The 27189-nt window shown below is 38.4% G+C and overlaps 1 protein-coding gene across 2 annotated transcripts in view; it reads right to left on the reverse strand.

Moving 5' to 3' along the window:
* BEND3 (BEN domain containing 3) overlaps positions 1-27189 on the reverse strand; it is a 188708-nt gene that overhangs the window by 22498 nt on the left and 139021 nt on the right. For both annotated transcript variants that reach the window (XM_056818635.1, XM_001368154.4), the window contains 2 exons: positions 12639-12686; positions 10959-11170 (listed from right to left, as the gene is read on the reverse strand). In XM_056818635.1, coding sequence (XP_056674613.1) covers positions 10959-11170; positions 12639-12675 — 249 coding nt within the window. In that variant the 5' untranslated portion in view covers positions 12676-12686. The remainder of the gene's footprint in view (positions 1-10958; positions 11171-12638; positions 12687-27189) is intronic.

A 27189-nucleotide genomic window follows, 5' to 3' on the forward strand; every position in this document is an offset into this window, starting at 1 on the left:
GGCACTTCAAGACATCGTCCTCATGATGTCATTAATCCTCTTTGAAAAGAAGGATGAACGATAGCATATAGTGGACACTCGATAAACACTTTTTGAATTCAGTTTAATTATTGTTCTCTCTCACTCAAGCAAACCAAGGGGGGGAGCACCTCAACCTACCTTCCTTGCAGTTCTTGGGCAAGGGAATTCCTTTCAGCTCCCACCATGACTCTGGCAGCTAGCACCTAAGCCATGTAAATTACTTTGAAAGTCTGGAAAGAATCAAGGGGGACAGAGGGCAGCTGAGTGGCTCAGTGGATTGAGAGCCAGGCCTAAAGACGGGAGGTCCTAGGTTCAAATGTGACCTCAAACACTTCCCAATTGTGTGACCCTGGGCGAGTCACTTGACCCCCATTGCCTAGTCCTTACCACTCTTCTGCCTTGGAACGAATACTATAGTATTGACTCCAAGATGGAAGGTAAGAGTTTAAAAAAAGAATCAAGGGGGACACTCAAGGGGAGGGGGAAGGAGAAGATGAACTATATCCTATATTTTGGCCACTCTAGCAAAGGTTCCCTTTCCTCTTACATTGCAAAAGTCTTAATGGGATAATAAGCCTATCTCGCAAAATGAAAAAAACCAGGTGAAGATTTTGGAATTCTTATAATACAGTGAATGATAGTGTCCCTGGGCAGGGAAAGATAAGAGAATAAATGCTAACTTCTTCTCAGCACTTGAATATCACCCACATTTCTGTGAACAAAAAGAAGTAGGCATTGGTATCAATGAACACTTTGGCTCTTCACCTTCCCCATCTGCTTTATCTGGCTACGAAGCTTTCAATGGTGCCAAACCAGTCTCTACATGGCCTTTTGTTTGATTTTTTTTTGAAGATTTTTTTTTCCTCCTTAATGTGACTGAATGTTGTTCTGGAGTGGTATAAATCCAAATGTAGAAAAGCTACCCTTTATTTAGGAGAAATCAGGCCTAACTCCCTTAATTCTCTCTCTTTTTTTTAACCCTTACCTTCCGTCTTCGAATCAGTACTGTGTATTGGCTCCAAGGCAGAAGAGAGGTAAGGGCTAGGCAATGGGGGTCAAGTGACTTGTCTAGTGTCACACAGCTGGGAAGTGTCTGAGGTCAGATTTGAACCTAGGACCTCTGATCTCTAGGCCTGGCTCTCCATCCACTGAGCCACCCAGCCGCCCCCCCTTAATTCTCTTTCTGAGAGGGAAAGATCAGATCAAAGGAAGGCAAAGTGTGTTTGCTGAATCAGAGAACCATAGAATTTGGGGATTAGAAGGGACCTCTCCAAGGTCGTCTAGCCTAACCTGTACTGGAACAAAAATCTCCTCTGTACCTTCCCTAACTAGCATCATCCAATTCCATTTTGTGGGGAATTTATTACCTACTGAGGCAGCTCATATGCCTTTTGAACAGTCCTAAATGATGCCTATTTCTCCTTTGTATGGTGAAGCCAAAATTGCCTCTGAAAATTCAAGTCACTGACGCCAGAACAATTCAACTGAATCAAAACTTGTTGAGCGTCTATCATGTTTAAGTCTCTGGGGCAGGCATGAAGGATACATAGATGAAAAAGCTACAGTCTCTACGCAAGGAGCCTACCGTATATCTACACACACACACATATACAAACAGGGACACATGCCTATCTGCACACACACACATAATTGTATATAGTACTCTTTTAGCTGCTGTATCTGGGAAAGGAATTGGGGGTCACTGGAGAATTCCAAGAAGGCAAACAACTTCCATGCATTACAAAATTTATTTTGGCAGCTCGACGAAGGATGGACTAGAGAGGTGAGACATCAGAAACAAAGGGATGGGTCAGAAGAATGGTATAATAACAGTCCAGGAGAGACGTAATGAGAGCCTGAACTGCAGTGGTGGCCTGATGGGTGGAGAGGATGGGGCAGAGTGAGAGATGTCAGAGAAATAAAAGACAGAATGGGCAACTGAGGGGAACAATCAAGACAAAAACACTAAAATGTTCTTTAAAGAATAGAAAAGCTGGGGCAGCTAGGTAGCTCAGTGGATTGAGAATCAGGCCTACAGAGGGGAGGTCCTGGGTTCAAATCCTTTTTCTGAGCCCAGTGAGGTTGCCCTCCAGCTCTGGATCCATGGCAAATATGCTCATATATATATACACACACACATATGCATGATGCACAATTGAGGATATATATTTATATATAGGCAAAAAGACATAGGATTCCTTGCCTTAAGCAGGATCCCTATCAGAAAGTAGGCCCTGTTTAATAAATGTTTATTGATTATTTGCTTTTGGAAGAGGCCTTAGGCAAATGCCAAAGTAGGCATCAAGTTCAATAAAGACCAAAAGCTGTGTCACTTGGGAAGAAAAAGTGGGAGAACATCTCAAACTGTGAATATATATATTTTTTCACTGTAAGTGAACTTTTCTAACAAGACTACTATTCAAAAAGCTAATTAAGACTGGACCTCAGCAAAATTGTGAGAAAAAAGTCACTGTAAAATTGATCTTAATTCTATTTTAAAATCTTAATCAAGATGGCACAGATTTAATATTCTCCCATAGCAGAGAAACTTACTTAAAAGCCACACTTTCGGCTTATAATGACCTCCACTCAGGACTCAATTCTATTGTCAACTGAATGTCCACCCTTGTGTTGCCTTCCTTCAGCCACCACTCACTTAACTCAAATTCAGATTGATTCCATCAAAGCCTACACTCAGGTTTTCAGAGAAATCTTCTCTCTCCCTCTTCCAAAGAGAAAGTGATGGGGAGAAACTGAGGTGATTCTTAACCTGCCTTCCCTTTAAAATATCTGCCAGTTATCATGACATCACATCAAGCTAATTAGAAGACAATTAGAGCCCTCCAGATTTTGCTAGGTCATCTTGCTCTCATAAAAGAGTGTCAGCTTCCACTTGGGGTCTTTGGTCATGGGGAGAGGCCACTGACCCAAATTACTGGTTACTACTAGCCTAGTCTAACTAATAAATTGATTGTATTCAGAACCTTGTTTACCTTCATTTTCAAAACCCAGTGGAATGCTCATTGGCTAGGTATGGGGGTGAAGAGAGGAGGGAGGGGAAAGAACAGGAATCGTGGAACCATGGAAAAATATTCTAAATTAATTAATTAAATAAACTTAATTAAGAAAAAAGTACCATGATCAAAATCCTCTATCCCTTTGTACAAGCCTTTTCCTTCCCTTTTGGAATCCATTAAGCTTCTTTCGGTACACTCAAGGGAAGAAAACAAGTCATTTATTAAGCTCCTACTCTATGCCAGACATTGCACTAAGCACTTTACAAATATGTCACAGCAACACTAGGAGACAAATGCTATTATTATCTCCATTTTACAGATGAGAAAACTGAGGCAGAAAGAGGCTAAGTAACTTCACGAGGGTCAAATAGCTAGTAAATGTCTTTGAATTCAGGCTTTTCTTACTCCAAGCCCAGTGCTCTATTCACTGTGGTGTACAACTTCCTCTAAGAGACCTTAGAAGTAAGCCATCTAGGTGGTCTACAATACTTCCAGGTGCAGCTCCAACAAGATTAAAATGTAATTGAGAGGGCCAGCTAGGTGGACACTTCCTAGCTGTGTGGCCCTGGGCAAGTCACTTAACCCCAGCTGTCTAGCCCTTACTGCAATTTTGCTTTGGAACAGATACTCAGAACAGAAGGTAAGAGGGGTGTTTTTTTTTTTATTTAATTGGTCAATAAATAAAAATACAAAAAATAAAAAATACAATAAATAAAAATACAGATAATGTTAATAGATGGTTTTCTAAGTCCATAAATGCCTGCAAGGATCTTCTTGTATGATTTAGTGTCTCCTCCCTTTCTATCTGAGTTGGACACCACTGACCTACAGGTTATATATATTCCTGCATTTAACATAAGTTCCTTACACTGAATAGAACCACTCATCCAATTAGTTTAAAGATAAGGCAAATGAGGTCCAGGAAAGAAGTCATGCATTTGAATGCACAGAGCTTGTTCATTTCCGAGCTGGGACTTAAAATCTGAAGACAGGAACACCTCGGAGATACTGCAGGTTGCAACCATCACGATGAAGCAACAACCCCAAAAGGGTCCCATAAATGTTTTGATTTCCCAGTGCATATAGAAGGTATGTTTACATTATACTGTATAGTCTATTAAATAGGCAACAGTATTATGTCTAAAGAAACCATGTAGATACCTTAGCTTAAAAATATATTTTATTGTTGGAGGCAGCTGGGTAGCTCAGTGGATGGAGAGCCAGGCCTAGAGATGGGAGGTCCTAGATTCAAATCCGACCTCAGACACATCCCAGTTGTGTCTGGGGCAAGTCACTTAACCCCCATTGCCTAGCCTTTACCACTCTTCTGCCTTGGGACCAATACCGAGTATTGATTCCAAGATGGAAGGTGAGGGTTTTAATAAAAAAAAAAAATTTTTTTTAATTCAGAATCTGGCCTCAGACACTTCCTCTCTGTGTGACCCTGGGGCAAGTCACTTGGCCCCCATTGCTTAGCCCTTACCACTCTTCTGCCTTGGGACCAATACCGAGTATTGATTCCAAGATGGAAGGTGAAGGTTTTAATAAAAAAAAAAATGTTTTTTAATTCAGAATCTGGCCTCAGACACTTCCTCTCTGTGTGACCCTGGGCAAGTAAGTCACTTGGCCCCCATTGCCTAGCCCTTACCACTCTTCTAACTTGGAGCCAATACACAGTATTGATTCCAAGACAGAAGGGCAAAAAAATAATAAAAATTAAAATAATAATAATAATAAAGAAATAGGTCTTGATCAATGACACATGTAAAACCCAGTGGAACTGCACGTGAGCTATGGGAGGGGAGGTTAAGAACATGAATCATGGGAAAATATTCTAAATGAATTAATTAAATAAAAATTTTCAAATAAAAAAAGTGGATGAGTGCCTTGTATACAATAGATTCTCAAAAATCTCTGAAGGCTGAAGAAATGAAAAGCCCAAGAAATGGCCGTCAGACCTTACCGGCAGGCCGGTGGGCGATGGGAACCTTTTTAGGGGGCTTCCAATCAAACCTTCATAAAAACAGTAAATAATAGTTTGGTTTGTGGATGATCAAGGTTTCTCCTTCCGGGGATCTTTGCCCTCTCCAAAGGAACCTGTAGCAGCTCTGCCCAACGGGCTGAGGCCGGGAAGAGGGGGCTATCGCATTGTTTGGGGTTTGGTTTCATTTATCTGACTTCTTCTAGCTAGCTTCCCGGCGCAATGAATAATGCAGTGTTTAACAGGGCATGAAGTTGTTTCTCTGCGACTTTTTTTTTTGCAAGGACCGGAGATCTATCTTTTAAAAAAGCCCAACCGGGAGAGAATGGGGCAGCGTCCGTCCACAGAAGGCCTATTCATTTGGAGTCGGGTCTTGAAATCTTGAATGCCATTTAAAAACTCCCGTTTGCTATAATTGCGAAGCACGAGGCCACCTGCCCCCCTTTATCGCGGAATGGGCTGCTTTGGTTTTCTGGGACCCTTCTCTCCTGATTCCTCCCCCTTATCTGGGGAGCAGGGCAGGGACCTTTCCCCCACTTCTTTTCAAAGGTTTCCCTGGCGGAGGGAATGCATGCGATGCGGGAGCATAGGGAGAAGGCAGGGCTGTGGGGGATGGGGGGAAGCATCCTCTGCCCAGTCCCCGGCTCATTTCCGTCATCCCTCTCCCTCCATGTTTCAGGGGAAACTAAGGACGACTGAAGCAGAAGGCCCCGCTCCCCCTGGGGGAAAGGCACCTTCCCGGCGGCCGGGCACCGGATTCTCCCAAGAACTAGGATTCCTCATCTGCCCTCGGGGATCTGGGTTTGAAAGAACTGTGTGGACAGACAGATGGACGGACACACGTGTGGACACAGGGACACAACGGCTTTCCTTGTTCATCCTCTGCAGTCCATCGGCTGCCTTTGAAACACTTTGCTTTTCAGAAGGGGTGCCAGGCTTCACCGGACGTCCAAAGGGGTCCACCCATGATATCATAAAAGGGGAAGAAACCCCCACCTCCACTCTAGAAACCAGGACAGAGAGGGAAAACGAGAAGCCAGAGGAGTCTGGAGAAGCCCCGGCAAACAGAACTTGCCCAGGGATACCAAAGGACCTAAGCTTTTTGGTGGGTAAGAGGAATGGAGGAAAAGGGCATTTATTAAGCACCTACTTTGTGCTAAGTGCTTACCTTCCATCTTGGAATCAATACTGGGTATTGGTTCCAAGGCAGAAGAGTGGTAAGGCTAGGCAATGGGAGTCAAGTGACTTGCCCAGGGTCACACAGCTGGGAAGCGTCTGAGGCCAAATTTGAACTCAGGACCTCCCATCTCTAGGCCTGGCTTTCAATCCACTGAGCTTCCCAGCTGCCTCCAACAATAAAATATTTTTTAAGTTAAGGTATCTACATGGTTTCTTTAGATGCCTATTTAATAGACTACAGTATAGTGCCCCCAGCACTTTACCAATATTATCCAACTTGGGAGATCCATGCTATTACTCTCCTCATTTTACACTTCAGGAAACTGAGGCAGTCAGAGTTAATGACTTGTCCAAAAGCACAAAACTGGTGAGTAGATGAGCCCCAGGCACAAAACTCTAACCACTGCGCTCCCTGAAGTCTTGAGGGAGTAGAATGATAAGAAGTCTTAGGGAGGAGTCCTCTAAACTGCTTATTGCAGAGGGGTAGTGAGGTGGCCCAGGGCACCAGGCCTGGAGTTAAGAAGAATTATTTTTGTCAGTTCAAATCCAGTCTCAGACACTTACTAGCTTTGTGACCCTGGGCAAATCTCTTAACCTTGTTTGCCTCAGTTTCCTCATCTGTAAAACAAGCTGGAGAAGGAAAAGGCAAACTGTCTAATATTTTTGCCAAGAAAAACCCAAATGAGATCACAAAAAGTTGCACAACAACAGATTATGTTAGAGCCATGAAGGCCTATGCCACTGACAAACAGAACTGTTAGAATAATTAGTAGAAGCAGCAATGCAATGATCCAGAACAGTTCTGAGGGACTTGTGAGAAAGAACACTATCCACATCTACAGGAAGAACTGTGGGAGTAGAAACACAGAAGAAAAACAACTGCTTAATCACATGGGTTGGTGGGGATATGACTGGGGATGTAGACTGTAAACGATCACCCTAGTGTAAATATCAATAATACAGAAATAGATCTTGATCAACGACACATGTAAAACCCAGTGGAACTGCACATTGGCTATGGGAGGGGTGTGGGGGTGGGCAGGGAAAGAATATGAATCTTGTAACCATGGGGAAATATTCTAAGTTAATTAATTAAATAAAATTTTCCAAAAAACAAAAAAAGTAAAGCAGGTATCTTGCAAAAAAAAAAAAGAGGATAGTTAGTAGAGAAAGTAATAGTATTTACCAAACTGGACCTCTGGGGGTAGGATAGGGGGATAGGGAGGGTAATATACTTTTTTTTTAAGCCAGTCAATAAACATTTAATAAGTATCTACTGCATGTAAAGCTGGTACCAGCTCCAAGCACTGGGAATACCAGAAAAGCAAAAATCATCTGCTCTCAAGGAGCTTCATAGTCCAGCGGAGTACACAGCACATACGTGTAATAAATAAAATTAAATTATAAGGCTGCTAATAGTTTTAATAACTTTATTACATTAAAGTAGTGATAGTAAAGAGAGAAATGTAGGAAAGAGGTAGAGAGTTACTTAGCTCACTACTCTATTGACTGCCATGATGGATTGAAACTCACTACCAACCTGATACAGGAAAAGGGTGGATAGAGACAGTTTTCTAAAACCAGGGTTTTTCTTTTTTAAAGTCCTATACAAATGCTAGGTGGCATAGTAGATAGAACATGGGACTTGGGAGTCAGGAAGACTTGAGTTTGAATCCTGCCTCAGCTATTTACTAGCCATGTGACCTTGAGCAAGTCATTCAACCTCTGTATGGCAAAATTTCCTTATCTGTAAAATGAGCATAATAATAATAGCACCTGCCTCCCAAGTTGGTTGTGAAGCTTAAATGAGGTAATATTTGTAAACTGCTTTTCAATCCTTAAAAAAGCTAAATGCTGGTATTATTAATCTTCTTTTTCTAACTAAAGGAAAGAATGATTTTCATTTATTAAAGTTCAACATTTCCAATAAAATCCTTAAGTTCTCTGTATTTATTTGGATCTGTCAACTTTAACTACAACATATTAAAAAAAAAACAACCCAATAACAAAACAGAGGTCCAGAGGTTGAGATTGCATAGTGTTCTAGCCAGTGACAGATGATCCTTGAAATATTTAGAACACTGGCTTGGAAAGGTCCCCAGAAGGTGAAGTGAGATGCTTATCTGGACCAGAACAGTTTGAATCTGCAAAACTAGTCTGGAAAGCTCAAGCAAAATATTTCTGCAAATTTTATATATTTCAGCTTTTAATCTCAGGTAAGATGATTCTAAAATGGAATCATGGGATCATAAGACACTCAAAGAAGTGAACTACTTACCTTCAATCATGACCACATCTAAACTGTCCCAGTCCTGGGAGAATCCCTTCTGGACTACACTGTCTTAACACCCTACATTCATCTCCTCACTCCTTTACTCCAAAATGTCCAACGATACCCTACTACTTAGGACAGGAATTCTTATCCTTGCTTCCTTGAACTTTCTATTTGTTTATTTAAAACTCAATTTTATTTTATTTTCATTTCCAAGTTATTTCCCTTCCACAGTCCCCCATCCATTGAGAAAGAAAAAGAAAATATATCATAAAGATGTAGAGTCACAAATTCCAACATTAGCTATGTCCTAAAGGAAAAATTAAGGCAAAAAAAAATATGCTTCAGTCTGTACCCTGACCAACATCTATCAAGAGGGTGGGGAGCATGTTTCATCATGAGACCTTCAGAACCGTGACCTTTTAAAATATATATTTTGACAATTATATTTCAACAGAATTGTTTTCTTTTGTAATGCTTAGTATTTTCTTTTATGCATTTGAAAACATCATTCTGAAGAGTCTATTGCCTTCACCAAACTGCCAAAGGGGTGAATGACACCAAAAAAAATTTTTTTTAATTTAATAAAAGAATGTTAAAATTTTAAAAATTCAAAAAGAATGTTAAAAATAGATGACTTCATTTTAAAGTATTTTAAAGTTTTATTTATTTATTATTTTTAAGCCCTTACTTTCTGTCTTATAATCAATACTGTGTATCAGGTTCCAAGGTAGAAGAATGGTAAGGGCTAGGCAATGGGGGTTAAGTGACTTGTCCAGGGTCACACAACTAAGTCATCTTTTTATCTTAACTAGAATCCAGCACATTGCTCTCTGCACACAGTAAGCATTTACTAAATGTTCGTTAAATTGAGATGAATTTTTAGATTTGACTTTCTTAGTGTACCCACAAACCTTTTGAGGTCATGGCCAATTCATTTTGGGCACTTCATCCATGATTGGCATTTCCTAATTGCCAAATTTGATGGGTCCCTTATTATAGAAGCCCAAGTATACAGTGTATTTATTTTTTGCATGATATCATAAGATCATAGTTCCAGACCCAAATGGGGCTTCAGGGGCCATTAAAAAAAAAAGATAAAAAGACAAGATAAATCAACAGTTAGACATGGCTTTTCTTGGTTAGTTTTGCTGAACACTTTTCTCTCCACCATTCTTTTTTATTCTTAGACATTCAGAGAAATGGCATAGGAAGATATATTCAGAAATAGAAGGTGATGCAAAGAACAAAGGGGCATCAACAAAAAAACAAGAAAATAAATTTTTTTCAAAGGTAAGAAATAGTTCCCACTTTCATGAAACTTCGTTTGATAAGGGATAAGACACACTCCTATAAAACTACAATGTGACACATTTTCCTGTGTGACCCTAGACAAAGGGGTAAGGCACTGGTCCTGGAGTCAGGAAGATGTGTTCAAATCCAAACTCAGACCCTTAACTAGCTGTGTGATCATGTCACTTAAGTTCTGTCTGTCTCGGTTTTCCTCATCTAGAAAATGGAGATAACAACAATAATAATAACTACCTCCCAGGACCGTAATGAGAATAAAATAATATTTGTGAAGCATTCTCCACACAGAGTGCTATATATTGATAGACAGACAGGCAGACTGATAGATGGATAGATAGATAGGTGGATGGGTAGATAGATGGATAGATAGATGGATGGATGGATGGATGGATGGATGGATGGATAGATGGATAGATAGATAGATAGATAGATAGATAGATAGATAGATAGATAGATAGATAGATAGATAGATAGATGGATGGATGGATGGATGGATGGATGGATGGATGGATGGATAGATAGATAGATAGATAGATAGATAGATAGATAGATAGATAGATAGATAGATAGATGGATGGATGGATGGATGGATGGATGGATGGATGGATGGATAGATAGATAGATAGATAGATAGATAGATAGATAGATAGAGAAATAGATAGATAGATAGATAGATAGATAGATAGATAGATAGATAGAAAGAAGATAGATGGATGGATGGATAGGTGGATGGATAGATAGATAGATAGATGGATGGATGGATGGATGGATAGATAGATAGATAGATAGATAGAGCGAGCCATACTAGCTAGAACTAGAACTATTAATGATAATAAATCACAGAGAAGGTACTTCTATCTTCATTGGAAGTTTTCTCATCTAATATCTTTAAAGCACTTTGCATGTAGAACACCAGATAAATACTATTACTATTACTATTAATGATCATAATGATGATGACAGTGAACAATGGTAACAACAACAATAATAATGATAAGAAGTTGTCAAGGAGGTCCTTCTCACGAAATTGGCAGAGTTTCCTCACTGGAAGTTCCTTAGACCAATGAACTCACTGGTCTAGTCCCCATCCTTATCTCTAGTGAGTCTATGACAGCATCATCAACAACATGCCACATGATGCAGCTGACATGAAAAGCCCCACACAAGGAGAGCCTACCTCAGGAATCAGACGTCTCTTCTTCACACTAGGTAAAATGTCTTGTTGGCTCCCATGGCCATCATTCCCAGTTGGCTTCCGCTTGCTGGAGTCCTGAAGGGAAGTAAAAGAGCCGTCCAATGGGGGCTTCTCTGAAGCCCTAGTGGTCACAGAACAGTCCAGCACAGCATCCCCAGCTTCTGTCTCCACTTTCACAGGATTATTTTTTATAACTGTCATGGAGGAAAGGAAGAAGAACATGGTCAGTTTGGTAAACTAAGGCTGTTCTGCCTACCCAGTACTGTTAAAATTCACAGTACCCCATGAAAAGCTTAGTCATGTTCTCTTAAATGGAGAACATTTTTTTTTTAATTAATAGAATTTATTTCCAGCTATCTCAACATCTTCCTTCCCATCCCCACACTAAAGAAGACATCATTGGGCAAATAGTTATGTATATGTAAATTATGTCTTTCATGTTTCCACGTCTCAGGAGAATTCTAGTCACAGAAAAAGTTTTGATAGAAAGCTATTTCTCTCTCTCCCCTCCCCCTTCTCTTTTTGTCACTCTGTCTGTCTATCTCTCAAACCCTTACCTTCCATCTTAGAACCAATAATGTGAATAGCGATAAGGGCTAGGCAGTGGGGATTAAGTGAATTGCTCAGGGTCAGATTTTTCTCTTATTTTGAAATATTTCAAACAGAATTCCTACTTCAATTTTTTAAAAATCTGTGACTTTATCACAGGCCAACACAAATTATCATCCCTGATACATATTTCTTACTAAGTAGACAGTCTTCATAAACTGCTGAAACCTCCAAGATAAATTAATTTCAAAAATGAAAGATAAAATAAAATTTTAAAAAATTACAGAAAAAAATCTGTAACCAAGCACCTCTACATTTAGTAATAATAATTAGCATTTAATTTGCAAGTCATTTTACAAATATAGGCGTTTCCATAGAGTTGCATATATGCATAAATACACACATATAATTGTTGTAAGGATCTAATGAGATTATCTATGTGCATACCCTGTGAGAGAGATGCTATTATTATCCTCATTTTATAACAAAGAAACAGGCACAGTGACTTGCCCACAGTTACATAGCTATTAAGGGTCAGAGGCAGGATTTCAACTCGGTGCTAAATCTAGCATAATTCTCTGCACTAATAAGCCACCCTGACGCTTTAGTTATTCTGGTCTACAGATGGCAGGCACGGATGTTGTCACCAAACTCACGTATAATGCTTTTCTACAAAGGTGGTACACAGTGCCTAAAGTGCCAGGCCTGGAGTCAGGAAGATCAAATTCTCTTCTGGCCTCACACACTTAATAGCAGTATGACCCTGGGCAAGTCACTTCCCCTCTGTCTACCTCAGTTTCCTCAACTGTAACATGGAGATAATAATAGCACCTACCTACTACCAGGGTTGCTATGAGAGCCAAATAAGATAATAATTGTAAAATGCTTAGCACAGAACCTGGCACAAAGTAAGCACTATATAAATATTAGCTATTATTTTATTTTCCATCTTTGTAGGACTTACATAGCTTTTTGAGACCCAGGGTCCCCTGTAAGTCATGATAATCCATGAGAGTGAGGCTTTTGCCTGGGTACAATAAAATACATGCCCAAAACACATTTGTTAAAAAAAATTTTTTGACTAAAAATATTTTAAAATCTGGAGTATTTTACCTTCTTCTTCATCATCACTGAATTCAGATGAGTTCATCTTCTATGCCACTAAATAAAAAAATAAAACATTCATCAGAACCTAAAAATTTGCGGAACACAGAATCAAGGGTTGGTTTTTATAGTGGTGTTTGTTGTTGTTGCTTTATTTGCCCAAACCACACAGAAATTGTTTTGGAACAACAAAGAAAAGACAATTCGTCTTATTCTGACTTCTTAATTTTCACTGGGAACCAGTCCTTGTACATATACCTATGGGAGCTCTTCTCAAAGATTTTTATCACAGATGAAAATCGAAAACATCACTCGAGGACCACTTTTAGGGCGGTGTGGAAATTACACTATTAAAATAAGAATTCTAAAAAGTCCCTAGTTTGGGTGATCTCATTTCAGTCTCTAACGAGTGGACCTTATTAAATGATGGGAGTCCAGGATTTAGGGCTAAAAGGGTCTTCCAAGTGCAGCTAGCCTCATCCCTTCATTTTAGAGATAAGAGCCAAAGAAATAAAGCAGCTTGATTAAGGGCATCCTGTCAGTAAATAGCAGATGCTGGGCTTCAACCCAGGTCCTACTTTTAAATTTGGTACAATATGTTAAAATTGGATTAGAAAGGTTATAGTCATTCTAGACCAGAGCTGGCCACATGTAACTTAAATTTCAATAAGGAATGGTAGGGATGAAAAATGATATTATATCCCAAGAGACCTAAAAATGTCACAATGCAGAGACAACTCAGATTTCACATGCCGATGAATAAAAGGATAAATAATGTATATAACTTAGTTTAATTCATGATATAAAATAAGGACATTGATGAGAAGTGGGAAATAGGGGAAAAGGGATGAATTTTGGCCATCTTTCTAAGATTCTATCTTTCCTCTGGCCAAGCTGGCCTTCCTTGCATGAGGCTAGCATTAAAACTCAACAATTGGGGCAACTCGACTGATATAGAGCTAAACTCGGAGACAGGAAGTCCTAGGTTCAAATTTGGCCTCAAATACTTGCTAGCAGTGTGTGACTATCACTTAACCCCAACTGCCTACTCCTTACCCTTCCTCTGCCGTGGAACCAATACATGGTATCAATTAAAAAGTAGACAATAAGGATTAAAAGTCATTTTTTTTCAACTCAACAATCCTTTTTTTTCTTCTAGAGAGAGTATCTGTCCACCCCCCCCCTCACCCCCCAATCACTTCCTAGCCTCAAGATTTCCCCAGCCTTAATCTTAATCAACAATTCCAGAGTCTCAGGCTTTTTTTGGGGGGGTAGGGGGGAGGCCTAAGCAAATTAGAAAATGCACCTTAGGAATCCCCTTCGGGAGTATGGCATTTTATAAGCAAAAGAAAAAAGATAAGGTTTTCTTGATCCCAAAGAACAGAAAAATTCCAACTGACATTTCCCATAAATTATCTGCTTTAGGGCTATCTATTGCTCTCAGGTTCAAGTTTGGCTAAGATTCAGTCAGGGGAAGGAAATGCAGTCTTCTAATTAAAGAGGCTACCAATTCAAAGACCTTTCGCTTTCATGGCTAATCAGGAAGGAGTTAGGAGTGAATAAAGCAGCAGAACAGAGTCACACAAAGCTTCTACTTTTTTTTTCCTTCTGGAAAATAGAGGCGAGCAGGCCAACATCTATTGGGCCAGTCCACCTTACAGCAGAAAGGGCAAATCCTTGCCTAGTTTATATCTTTGGGGAAGAAAGAAACCTTCTGGGTAATTATTCTGATTGTGGAACATATTCACGTATAAGCAAATCATATCTGCATTGTTGATTTTTTAAGAAAATAAGGACACAACGAATTTTCAGAATACACTTAACATAAAGGCCATTCTAGCTGTACTGACTAGACATGCATACAAATACATATGTAGATATACATGCATACACACGTACATATATATACTGAAGAATAAATTCTTATCTAGTTTATGTGGGGGGAATATTCTGGTTAATTTGATTATTCACATATATACAAATCATACCTCTATTACCAATTATTTTTAAGAGAATTAAAATATAACTAATCTTAGAAGAAATTCAACATTAAAGCCTGTTCTGGCTGCACTGATAATACACACACACTCTCTCCATACACACACACACACACACATATATATACACATACATATATGTTGAAAGGTATATTTTTATTTAGTTTGAGAGGGAATATTCTGGCTAATTGAATATTCTAATTAAGATACATGTAAACCATATCTGTATTATCGATTGTTTTCAAGAGATTAGAATACATGTGCATGGCTATCCACACACAGAAAAAAATAGAGAAAGAAAGAGACAGGCAAGAGTCGGAGTCAAAGGCAGAAAGAGAGAAAGTCACAGAAATAAAGAGCAGAGAGAGAACATGAGTGAGCATCACAATCAGGGACAGGACTGAATGACTTGTAGCTGGGCTGAAATGAGTTATCATTATGAGTTTATATCAAGAAAGGGAAGGATAGGGGGCAGCTGGGTAGCTCAGTGAATTGAGAGTCAGGCCTAGAGATGGGAGGTTCTAGGTTCAAATCTGGACTCAGACACTTCCTAGCTGTGTGACCCTGGACAAGTCACTTGACCCCCATTGCCTAGCCCTTATCACCTTCCACCTTGGAATCAATACACTGTATTGACTCCAAGATGAAAGGTAAGGGTTTAAAGGGAAAAAAAAAAGGAAGGATATACAGCAGGAAAATTAAGAAAATGAGTAGAGAGTGTTGCTAGGAGTGATAGCAATAGCCAGCCCTGTGAAGCCTGGTAGCCCGTTTCATTTGCTATCAGGGGCTGACTTCCGGCCTCTGGTTGGCACACTGGGGATTCTGGAGCACCGTCCTTATATGGCTACAGCTCTGTTTCACCGGGGATGGCGACTCTTGGGAAGGTGGCCAAAGAGCCGCCAGTGTACCTAGGCATTCCCTCTCCCAAACATCTTACGTGCTGGGATTATAATAATAGTAATAACAATCAGAGTAAAGATGACCATTTTCATGGTGTACTTTAAATTCCGAAAAGCCTGTTACATAGATTATCATATTTGCTTCTCACAACAATCCTCTAAGGTGGCTGGCATTAGCACTCCTATTTTATAGACGAGGAAACGGGCTGAAAATGGTTAAATGCATTGCCAAAACTGCTTGACTACATGGGTTGAGGGGCTATGGCTGGGGATGCAGACTCCAAATGAACATCCTAATGCAAACACCAACAACATCAGGGACACGTGTAATACCCAGTGGAATTGCGAGTCGGCTATGGGAGGGGAGGAATAGAAAATGATGTTTGTAACCAAGGAATAATGTTTGAAATTGACCAAATAAAAATAAAAAAAGGAAAAGGAAAAAAATATGGAAACAGGTTCTGATCAAGGACACATATAATACCCAGTGGAATTACCAGTCAGCTATGGGGGAGGAGGATGGAGGGGAGGGAGGGAAAGAATATGATTCTTGTAACCAAGGAATAATGTTTGAAATTGACCAAATAAAAATAAAAAAGGAAAAGGAAAAAAATATGGAAATAGGTCTGATCAAGGACACATGTAATACCCAGTGGAATTGCATGTCAGCTATGGTGGAGGGGGATGGAGGGGAGGGAAAGAATATGATTCTTGTAATCAAGGAAAAATGTTCTAAATTGACTAATTAAATAAAATTTCCCAATAAATAAATGCATTGCCAAGGGTCACACAAGCTAACAAATCATAGCTGTCTGAGGGCAGGAATGGAACTCGGGTCTTGAGGACTTGTAAACCCCCCCCCCCACACACACACACACACTGGGCAGGGTTTGGTTTTCTGCAACAAGTGATTCTGTGCCAGTAGGGCCTGAGACAATTTTAGCTATATCCCTGATGTGCCACCGGCCTAAACCTCTACTCCAATCAACCATGAAGGTGTCTTGAGAATTCTAGAATACACATTCTTCAGTGTATCCCATATTATGGTTAATGTTATAAAACAAACTACTTTCACATTTAATACAAGAAACTATATCCAGGACAAGTAATAAGCTATGCAACAAATTATCTTTCAAAGGTCCAAGATATACCCGTCACAATTGAAATTTTACCAAGATTGAAGGTGGCGTTTAGTACTTCCTCTCCCATCAATCAGCAGGAATTCTCTATTGTATTTCAAGGCAAGATGAATAACCATTAGCACCCTTCAACTGAACCGCTCAACGTGTATTACAGATATTTACTAGGTAATTCTCTCAGTATCAGGCAGCAAGCTGACAGGTATTAATATTCTCATTTTAGAGGAGACAAATGCAGAGAGATTACATCATTTGCTGTGCAGTGAGTCAGCCTCAAACACAAGAAATTTGAGTCTCTGGATCCCCCACCTCAGGCTGGACCTTTAAAGTCCATTTAGAATGTCAATTTTTAACCTGAAGTGCAGAGACTTTTAAAATGTGTTTTGATAATTATATTTTCATATCATCGATCTCTTTGCTAATCCAAGTATTTTATGAATATAAAATGTTATTTTGAGAAGTCCACAGGCTTGACCAGAATGTCAAAAGGGGTCTATAAGAAAAAAAAGATCAGGAACCTCTGGCTCAGCATCTTCATCTCTGGGCAGCTGGATTGTCTACTGCTCTTGGGTAACCGTCATACCGAGCCCGACACAGTACCATCATATGGCCCAACTAGCTAACCTAACAAAATTATCTAGTTATTGTTGTACAGTGAGTGGAAAGAAGGCTGGATTTAGTGTCTGAAGGCCTAGGGGTGAATCCTAGTGGTTGTTTTTGAAGAAGCAACTTCACTTTTATGGGCAACAAAATTTCAGTTTTCTTGTTATTAAAATGGAGGAGGAAAGGGAGGCACAGTGGCCCCTGAGGTGCCTTCCACATATAGGTCTATGATATTTCAGTCATTATGTCTTCCATATATATCATTATAATCATGATCAGAATCAGGTCTGAAGATGGGGGGGAGAGGGAAGGACAGAAAAGATAGGACACTAAGGCTGAGAAAAGGATTAAAAGGAATTTCTCCAGATAAGAAGGAAAGTGATACTAAACAGATGACAATGTGTACACAAAAAATGAAATAACAAAAGATAGAAATGATGGAAGGAGCCTGGCAAAGAATACAGTCTTTACGTGAACAAAGAAAGGAGTTCTCTGAGAAAATAAACAAATGGCATAGGGGAATGACAATGAAAGAAGGTAAAAAACTAGGATATGATTAAAAAAAAGAGAACAGTAGATACTTCTACGGAATGCTAACAGGAAAGTCAATTTTATTTATTTGTGGTTCTTCTGTGCTATTTCTCTGTTGGACATATTGTAGAATGGCTACTGTGGGGCTAGGGAGGCACATTGTGATTGACAGCACTGGGATCGGAGTCAATATTGTTGCATGATGTCTCTGTAGGGAATATGACTTGGGGAACAAACAGGAGACATTTTTTTTTGTAAAGCTACTGCAGCAGGCAATTTAGCACCTGAATTTGGAACCCCCCAGTGATACAAATGTCAGAGAATGATGAGGAGAACAAACACCTGAGTCACCCTACAGACCAGGAAAAATGGAGGCTGAGGAACCAGAAAAGCTCAAAGGGGAGAGCGGGAGGCTGTCATGTTTCTTGTGGTATTAAAAAGCTTCCAGATTGCATCTATTTTAGAAAACATATCCATGTTCATTTATATAATGTCAGATGTTGAAGTTTCCCACAGCAGCAACCCAGAGCCCAGTGTCCATTTCCTCCCAGACAGTTAACAAGAAGTATTTCTTTCTGGGTTGGACAATAAAGTTGAATCATTTTCCAGGAGTCCAGTTTTCAAGTTCTTGAAAACTCCAATTTGTTTTTGTTTTGTTTTTTTTTTAAGTCAGACTGCATCCAAAAATGTATAGTTCTGAGAACCCTGAAGTTCCTCACCTCTCTCTCAGGAGATGAGTGATGTATTTCATCTTGATTCTTTGGGGAAAGTAATTTATCATTGTATTGATTAGAATCTGAAAGCCAGTCAGGAATAAGCAAGCCTTTATTAAGTCCCTACTAAGTAAAAAAAAAAAGCAAAAAACAATTCTCCCTCCAAAAGAGCTTCAAAATCTAATGGTTTTTCAAAGTTGGTTTTCTCTATCACTATATAAATTGTTCTCCAAGTTCTGTTCACTTCTCTGCATTAGTACATAAAGATCTTTCCAGTTTCCCCTGAACTTTTCCATTTCATCATTTCCTAAGGTACAATGCTATTTCATTACTTTCATATACCACAATTTGTTTAGCTTTCCCTAATAGGAAGACAGGCTCTTTTTCCAATTTTTGACTCCTATGAGGAGAGCAGCTATATAAATATTTTTGTTCATACGAGTTCTTCTCTTCTTTGACTTCTTTGTGGTATTGATTTTTTAAATTTGCTGTCAATTACCCAGTTGCCCTCATCTCCCCAAAAGAACACTCTTTTGTAACAGAATAAAACAGAAAAAAAAACACACCAACGCACTAGCCTCATCTGACAACATATGCCTCATTCAACATCTGCAGTCCACCACTTCTCTCCTAGTATAGTTTCACTATCATTTCTCATGAATTAAGATTAATTTAAATTAAATTAAATTGAGTTGATGAGGAGATAAGAACCTAGGAATCAAAGAGCTAAGCAGAAACAAATGAACAACCACAAAACCAGCTTCTTTGTCTTTAGGATTTCTTTTACTGGGTAAGCAGGTATCATTTCTAGGCTTGGCAATACCAGTCCTACAGCAAGCAGAAGATCCACTGACCAGCAAAGCTTCTCAATTTGTTTCCTTTCATCAGCAATACCAGTCCTACAGCAAGCAGAAGGTCCACTGACCAGTAAAGCTTCTCAATTTGTTTCCTTTCATCTCCATATGGCATGGTTTTCTTTGTTTTCAAAATCAATTCTGTCCATGTGTTATCACCCAGAGAAATTACAAGGAATGGTGTGTCTGGGTGTGAGACATCCATTTATTTATTGAGACAAGCATTTTGAAGAGCGCTTGCAGTGCTCACAGAGACACTTTGACAAGGTTGCTCGATTAGCAAGAACAAAATACGCCATCCACAATCCCACCAATTTGACTCCCAGAGAACACATTCACTATGGTCGTGATGAGATAAAGCGAGGGAATTGAATATCATTACGCCCCCTCCATATTTCCTAGCAAGACCTTCTGCCTAGGTAATCATTCCCATCCTAGATTAGTTATATTTTGGGATTTCATTGTGAATGGATAATTAGAAACCCAAATACCTAACGTACCACAGAAATCCTTTTTCCTTTCAAAACTAAGGTCTGTCTTGCTGAAGAGGGAAGTGCAAAAATATTAGCTACTGAGACGTTGGTATGATTTTCATTTCACAGCCATGGGCTGGATTGTGTATCTATGTATTGTGGGGGGAAGATCTGTCTCTATTTTGACAACCTTTTTCTAATGTCCATATGACAAAAATCTATTCCTCCCTCCATGCACAGTAAACCTTTTGCTACTTTGACTCCTTTTCCCCCTGAGAGCTAGCTACTTGTCTGAGACACAAATCCCTGAAGTCCCCCAAACTGTCTCTAATAAGAATTAAATAAATTAAAGAGTCCAAAATGAGAAGGGATTGGCTCATTGCTTTGAATTAAATGTCCACAGGTTCTAAATAGCTGAACTGCTTGTCTGTGGATCGTATTTTTTTTTTAAGTATTATTCTCTGGTGGTTAATTTAACTAGTGAAAATGCTCTTTATTTTTGACCAAAGATTCTATGTAGCTGCAGGCAAGGCTGCTGACTTTAGTACAGAAAGTTACCAGCTTAAATCTTGCTGAGTTGTTTAAAAAAAAACAAAAGCTAAAAATTCCACTCTTCTCTCTGACTTCTGCTTAGATTGCTTATTTTTCTAAGCAAAGTAGAGAGGGAAAAAGAGAGCAATATCAAACAAAAAGTTTTGGTGTATAATACAAACAAACCAAGTTAGAAGGGAGGGAAAAAAACTACAACTCAAAAGGTCAGTTATTAGACATACTTTAAAAGCCAATTGCAAGGGATTGTTTTGTTTCGACCGGCAACACAGATGTGGAAAACAGCCCTGTTTGGTGGATGCCACATCTTACCTGTACTTATGTACAGAAGGATGAGATTCACTTAAGTAGAACACTAGGAATTCCTTTTACTTATTTATTTATTTTTGCTCAGGAAATAATTTATTAAATTAATTTAACATTAGGAATTCTAAGAGGAACAAGTTAAGAAAGGGATGTGCACCTAGATTGGAATTGTGCATTTGTGCATGTGTAACAATAAAGTACATAAAAATAAGTATAAGTACTAAACCTAGAAAGGTAGGTTAGGGGCAGATTATGAAGAGCTTTAATACCAAACAGAGACATTTTTATTGACCACGGAAGCAATAAGGAGCCCCTGCAGTTCGGTGATAAGACCTGTTGATGCTACTTTCACAGCATCTCTTGTATATGCCCCCTGATCTCCTCTGACACTATCACCAAAGAGAAGACACTACAGCGATAATCCAGGCCTGAGGTGAGGAGAGCCCAGAGCAGTTGATCATTCATTCAACAATTAAATCATCTTCCTAAAGAGCAGGTTTAACCTTGTCATTCCACTCATCAATAAATCCCAGTGGCTTCCAACTGCCTCCACGATGAAATATAAAGTCTAGTTTGGCAGCCAGCATACCCTTGTCCCTTCCTACCTTATCTTTCCAGTCTCCTTACCCCTAACTCACATTTATATATTCTCCAAACCGGTGACTCTGGCCTTTTTGCTGTTTATCACTAAGACTACCCTCCTGATTCTGTGCATTTGCACTCATTCTCCATGCCTAGAATGTTTTCCTTCTTTGTCTCCATCCCCAAGTTTTCCTGGCTTTTCTTAAAAAAAAAAAGTACTTTTTCCCCAATTACATGTAAAATAATTTTTAATATTAAAAAAAAAATCTCTTCCTCCCTTCCTACCTCCATGGTAAGCAATTTTGGCTTTTTTAAAAAGTGTCCGTTAAGGAGCACCTGGGTAGTTTCAGTGGATTGAGAGCCAGGCCTAGAGACAGGAGGTCCTGGGTTCAAATCTGGCCTCAGACACTTCCCACTGGTGCAAACCTAGGCAAGTCACTTAACCTCCATTGCCTAGCCTTGGAATGGATACACAGAGTTGATTCTAAGATGGGAGACAAGGGTTTAAAAAAAAAAGGCAGTATGGCCAGGCCTGTGCTTTGAGAATACCACTTTGGAAGCTGTATGGAGAAAGAATTAATGCAAAGAGAACAATTAGGAGACTATTAAAAATAATCCAGTTTGGAGGTGATAAAAAAAGAGAAGAAACAATGAATTTGAGAATTATGAGGACTATGAGCACTTCAGAAAAATTTGAGAAGTTTCTTGGGAAGATGCAAAGTACACAGGAAAACAAAAAAACAACAGAACTCAGAAGGAGGGCAAGTCTACCCTTGACTCCAGGATGTAGGGTCTACGCTGGGTAAAGAGAGAGTGAATATGGAATGAGGCCGACACCTCATATATCAGGCAGAGAGAATGGGCGAGTTTGTTTTGCTTCATTATACTTCCTGATGAAAATAACACTCTATTGGAAGACGGAGAGGAAGTTAGTGGAAAGTGACAGTGGTATTTAAGAAAATTAATGTAAATCTCAAAACTTTTTAGAAAAGCAAACTGATTGAAGGAAGGCTGGTAATGATTAAATTGAGGACCAAGTTCAACTTTTCATTATGTTTATTCACCCAGTAATTGAAGTCTCCCCCTGGTTCTGCTCATTTTATTTTGCTTCAGATTTTTCTATGTATTTCTGAAACCATCCTACTCATCACTTCTAATAGCATAATAGTATTCTTTTATATACCACAACTTGTTCATCCATTCCCCAACGATTGGTAATGCTATGATCTGCCCTAATTATGTAAAATTATTTGGAATTAAATGAGAAAAGTTCTCAAAATTTTCCTATCCTTTGACCCCGTACTACTAGGCTGATGTTCCAAGGAGGTCAAAAACAGAAAATCTCCCTATATATTAAATAGTCACAGAAGCACTTTTCCAGTAGCAAAGTACTGGAAAATATTTTCTGGAAAACAGCTAAACAGTATCTGGACAAGGCAGGCAGTTAATACATGCTTATTGAATGACTGACTGATGAATGAAACTGAATGTTACTTGGGGGCAGTAAGAAATAATGAAAATGAGGAATTCTAAGAAATCTGGAAATTTATATGAAGTGATACAAAGTAAAGTTAGTCAAATAAAGAGAATAATATATAGAATAACAATAACATCAATGAAAAGAAGACAAATATAAAATCTAGACTCCAAGTTGCTTTAATGATTAATTTTGGTCCTAAAGAGTAGATCATACTTTTCTCTCAGCAGAGACACTGAATAACTACAGAGGTAGAATATTACATATACATATAGATATGGTAACTCTGTCACTGTTTCTGATATTTTCCTATGGCACAAGGGAGAGCTCAATACTGGTTGGGTGGAAGGAAAATATCTTGAAAATGACTGATGAAACAAAAAACTTATTTCATAAAAGAAATTTGCCCTGAACTAGTGGACCCAGAGGGCATGGTGCAGCTAGATAGACTCCAAAGGATACCATTAGACAGGAACCTTAGATTTAATTCGTCCATAAATTTAGTTCCCAGGCTCCAGGACTCCAAAGCCAAAGAGAATATTTTTAAAGTTGGAGACAGTTCACATACCAAGAAGCCACAGTTCATACCACCCAGGAACATTTGCCAAAAATGAGAATTTTTTTTTAAGAAAGAAAAGAAAAGCTAGGATATGTTATGCCACAAAGGAAACAAGTTTTTGTACCTAAAAGTAATTTGTCCTCAAAAGACAAGGATAATTCTTTAGGAGGAAAAAAAAAGAGGGGTACTTTAAATATTAATAAGTTTTAAGCATCTATTTTAAGAAAACCAGAATTAGTAAAAACACAAGAGTACAAAAAAAACTTTAGAAATATACCCATTTAATAGCCTTTTCTTCTAAGCTCTTAGGATCAAGAAATGCTTTACTGTAAGACTTCCAAAAAGGTCATTTGAATATTTATGGAAACTCTTTTTCTAGATAGTCCTTCATATATGATTTAACTTTTATTATTTTACTTATACATCATTTTTTTTAAAAGGCAAAAAAAGTTGATTGCATTTTTTCTGTGCTCGAGAAGAAAGGAAGAAGAGGAGATGCATGACCATGAAAAAAATGAAGGAAACCAAGGGTCACAGGATCAAAGATTTAGAGCTATAAAGATCTTAGGGATCTGGAGTTCTAGAACCTTTTTTTTTTTGAGGGGTGGGCAACATTCCTTTGGCAAGCAGTCTGGTGAAAACCGTGGACCCCCTCCTCTGAATATTGTTTTTAAATGAGTAAAACGAAATATACACGATGACAAAAGAAGCCAATTATATTGAAATACCATTATCAGGACTTTTTTTTTTAAGTTCATGGAATCCAGGTTAAGAACTATATTTCTAACCAACTCCTTCATTATACAGATGAGGAAACAGGTTCAGAGGACTTAAGCGTCTTGCCCAACATCTCACAGACAATAAATGACAAAGCTGAGATAAGAGTTATGCCAACACCGTGCCTAACTAGAGCCCTCATATGAGTGAGCCATACTTGTGTTCCATTATTGTACAGTCACTAAGGTGATGACATACCAATTTAACAAACCTGCACTTTCCTAAGAAAACGTGTTACCTCATGTTTAAATTATAAGTGCAGGTAATAAAACATGCAAATTCTAAGGCTTTTCTACTGATAGAAAATTGAGAACAACAAAAACACATTTTAATGTTACCGATGTTATTGACAACATTTTATTTATCAGATTCCTTTTTTCTCTAGAATTAAATTATCTTTGTTTTTCTTTAACCAATTATATGTTGATATCGTAAACCATATTAGACAATGTTTCTAATACCTAGAGAACCTTGTCAGCAGAAATGAAATAATAAATATCTACTATTTGGGGGGGAAATATTGTTTTAGAACATTCTTCATCAAGGTACTCATTCTCAAGCTGGTCCTTACAGAAGACAAAGACGAGACTAACAAATACCATCCACAAAGCTTCCTATATCTACATTTCCCTATTTGGTAAGAAGAAAAGAGACAAGGTCAGATGCTAAGGCCATGTAACACCTACAGTAATCAGCAGAGTCAGTGGAGTGGGGTTCATGGTCAGTTTGGCCCCTGACACTAACTGTATCATCCTGGATACCGAGGCAGTCCATGGAATACGGAGGGGAGAACTGGAGGCAGGACCTGAGTTCAAATACTATCCCTGGCCCTTGGCAAGTCACTTAAACAATCTGGGTCTGGACCTCAGTCTTCTCATCTGCAAAATGAGATTATTTTGTCCCTACTTCTCTGTGCCCTTCAAAAAGACAATTCACTAAAAGCGTGCAATGCAGGTTTGTAGTGGTAAAAGAGTTCCCTACAGAAATGAAATCACAGATCTGATCAAAATCTTTCTCACAATCATACTGTCTCCTCTTGGGACAGAAAGGCAGATAACAGAGTTAAGGTGATTTCCAAAGCTCTTTAACCCTCAACTGAAGTTTTCTGCCAATCACCAGGCTACAATCCAGGAGCGTGCCTGTCTCACACATTCCTGTTGGATTAGCAACTCTAATTCATTTACAGAGCTGCACCTAGAGCAGTGTTTGGCCAACTGCCCCTCTACCTCCTGTGCCAGGCTCTCAGGCTCAGCATAGGCCAATTTTGGGATCCCAGGGCTTTGGATACAGCAACATCAGAGCATCCCATACCGCAGACCCACCTCTTAAAGTCCCAGGCTCTGGCATCACCCCACAGTGAGGCCTGGAAGTCCATACTGCTTGGATCTTTCAATTCTGTGGTGAAGATCTAGCTCCAAGGCAAAATAGTTCACAGTGCTGAGTCCTGAAAGCCATCAGCAGAGGAGACAGAATTTCCAGTCCACAGACCAAAAAAAAAAAGCTAGGAAAATGGGCAAACAGAAAAAAAAATCTAACCCTGGAAAATGTCTATGGTGACAAAGAGCAAAGCACAGCATCTAGGGTATGGTGAGACCCAAACAACCACATGCAAAACTTTAAAAGAAAAATGGAAATTGGTCTCAAGTTATTCAACTCAAAAGGAATTCAAAATTTAAATAAGACAGATCAATGGAAAGTGGGGAAAAGAAGTGAAAGCAATGCAAAAAGAAAATAACAGATTAAAAAGCAAAATTGGTCAGCTTGAAAAAGTGGGGCAAAAACACAATAAAAAATTTCTTAAAAAACAGAATTGACTTACTAGAAAGAGGCAAAAAAAAAAATCAAATGAAGAAAAGAATTCCATGAAAAGTAGAATGGACCAAAAGGAAAAAGAAGATCAAAAGGTCATGGAAGAAATTCATTCTTTAAAGATCAAAATTGGGTAAATATTTGTACTGAATCAAAGATTTAGAGCTAGGAAATCCCTTAAAGTCCAGTTATTCAAGAATCTTCATTTATTTTAAAACAAGTCTTTTTTATTAATGTCATTCTAAAAATACCACCATAATTTCCCACTAGTATCTCTCTACCCTCCCAGAGAGTATCACATACAACAAATATTTTCAAAGCCAAGAAAATAAAAGCAATCTTTATTTATATATCCTTTAAGTCTGAAAATATGAAATATACCAAACTTGTAGACTTTTCATTCTTGCAAAAGAGTTGAGTAGGAGCATCTTTTTATCTCTTTTTTTCAGACATACTTACTTTCTCTAAGTTTGCAAAATTTACTTTTGATTTTTTTCTTGTGCATATTCTGTTTACATTGTTGCAGTAATATTGTATATTTTCCTAGTTCAGCTTCCTTCATATGCTTCAGTTCATATAACTCTTTCTACTTTTTTCTACATATCACACTTATCATTTCCTAAGACAAAGATACCCCCTTTTTATTCATGTGTCACAATGTTTATCAATTCCTTGATTGGTAGGCATCTTCTCTGCTTCTAATTACATTTCTATTATTACCAATTATTTTGTTATATAAAAATGCTATATGTTTTTGAGAACTTATTTTGTGGCCTGTAAACTTGGTGAAACTATTATCTCAAATAGTATCCTTGGTGATTCCTTAGAATATTTTAAGTAAAGTATCATGTCAGAAAACAGGAATAGTTTTAACTCCTCTTTGTATTTAATACCTTTAATTTCTTTCTTTTGCATTACTTGCTTTTGCTAACATTTCCCAAAAATATAGCAAATAATAGTGGAGAGAGTAGGCATTCTTGCTTTACTCCTACATTTATTGGGGAAGTTTCTGGTATGTCCTCAGTGCATATGATAGCAATTGGTTTTAGACAAATACTTTCTTACACAGTCCTTCAATGCCTGTACTTTGCGGGGTTTTCAATATAAAAGAGTATTGTACTTTGTCAAAGGCTTTTTTCATATGGTTTGGGTATTATCTCTGGTATAAATCCAAGTTGGTCAAAATTTTTTGGATTAATCACTGCTTATAATTTATTAAAATATTCATTTATATTTATTATTTATATTTGTTTATAGTTTTGGATGGAATTAATTACTTAATGTTGTTCTAC

The sequence above is a fragment of the Monodelphis domestica genome, chromosome 2, assembly GCF_027887165.1.
Source record: "Monodelphis domestica isolate mMonDom1 chromosome 2, mMonDom1.pri, whole genome shotgun sequence".
Taxonomy (NCBI): Eukaryota; Metazoa; Chordata; class Mammalia; order Didelphimorphia; family Didelphidae; genus Monodelphis; species Monodelphis domestica.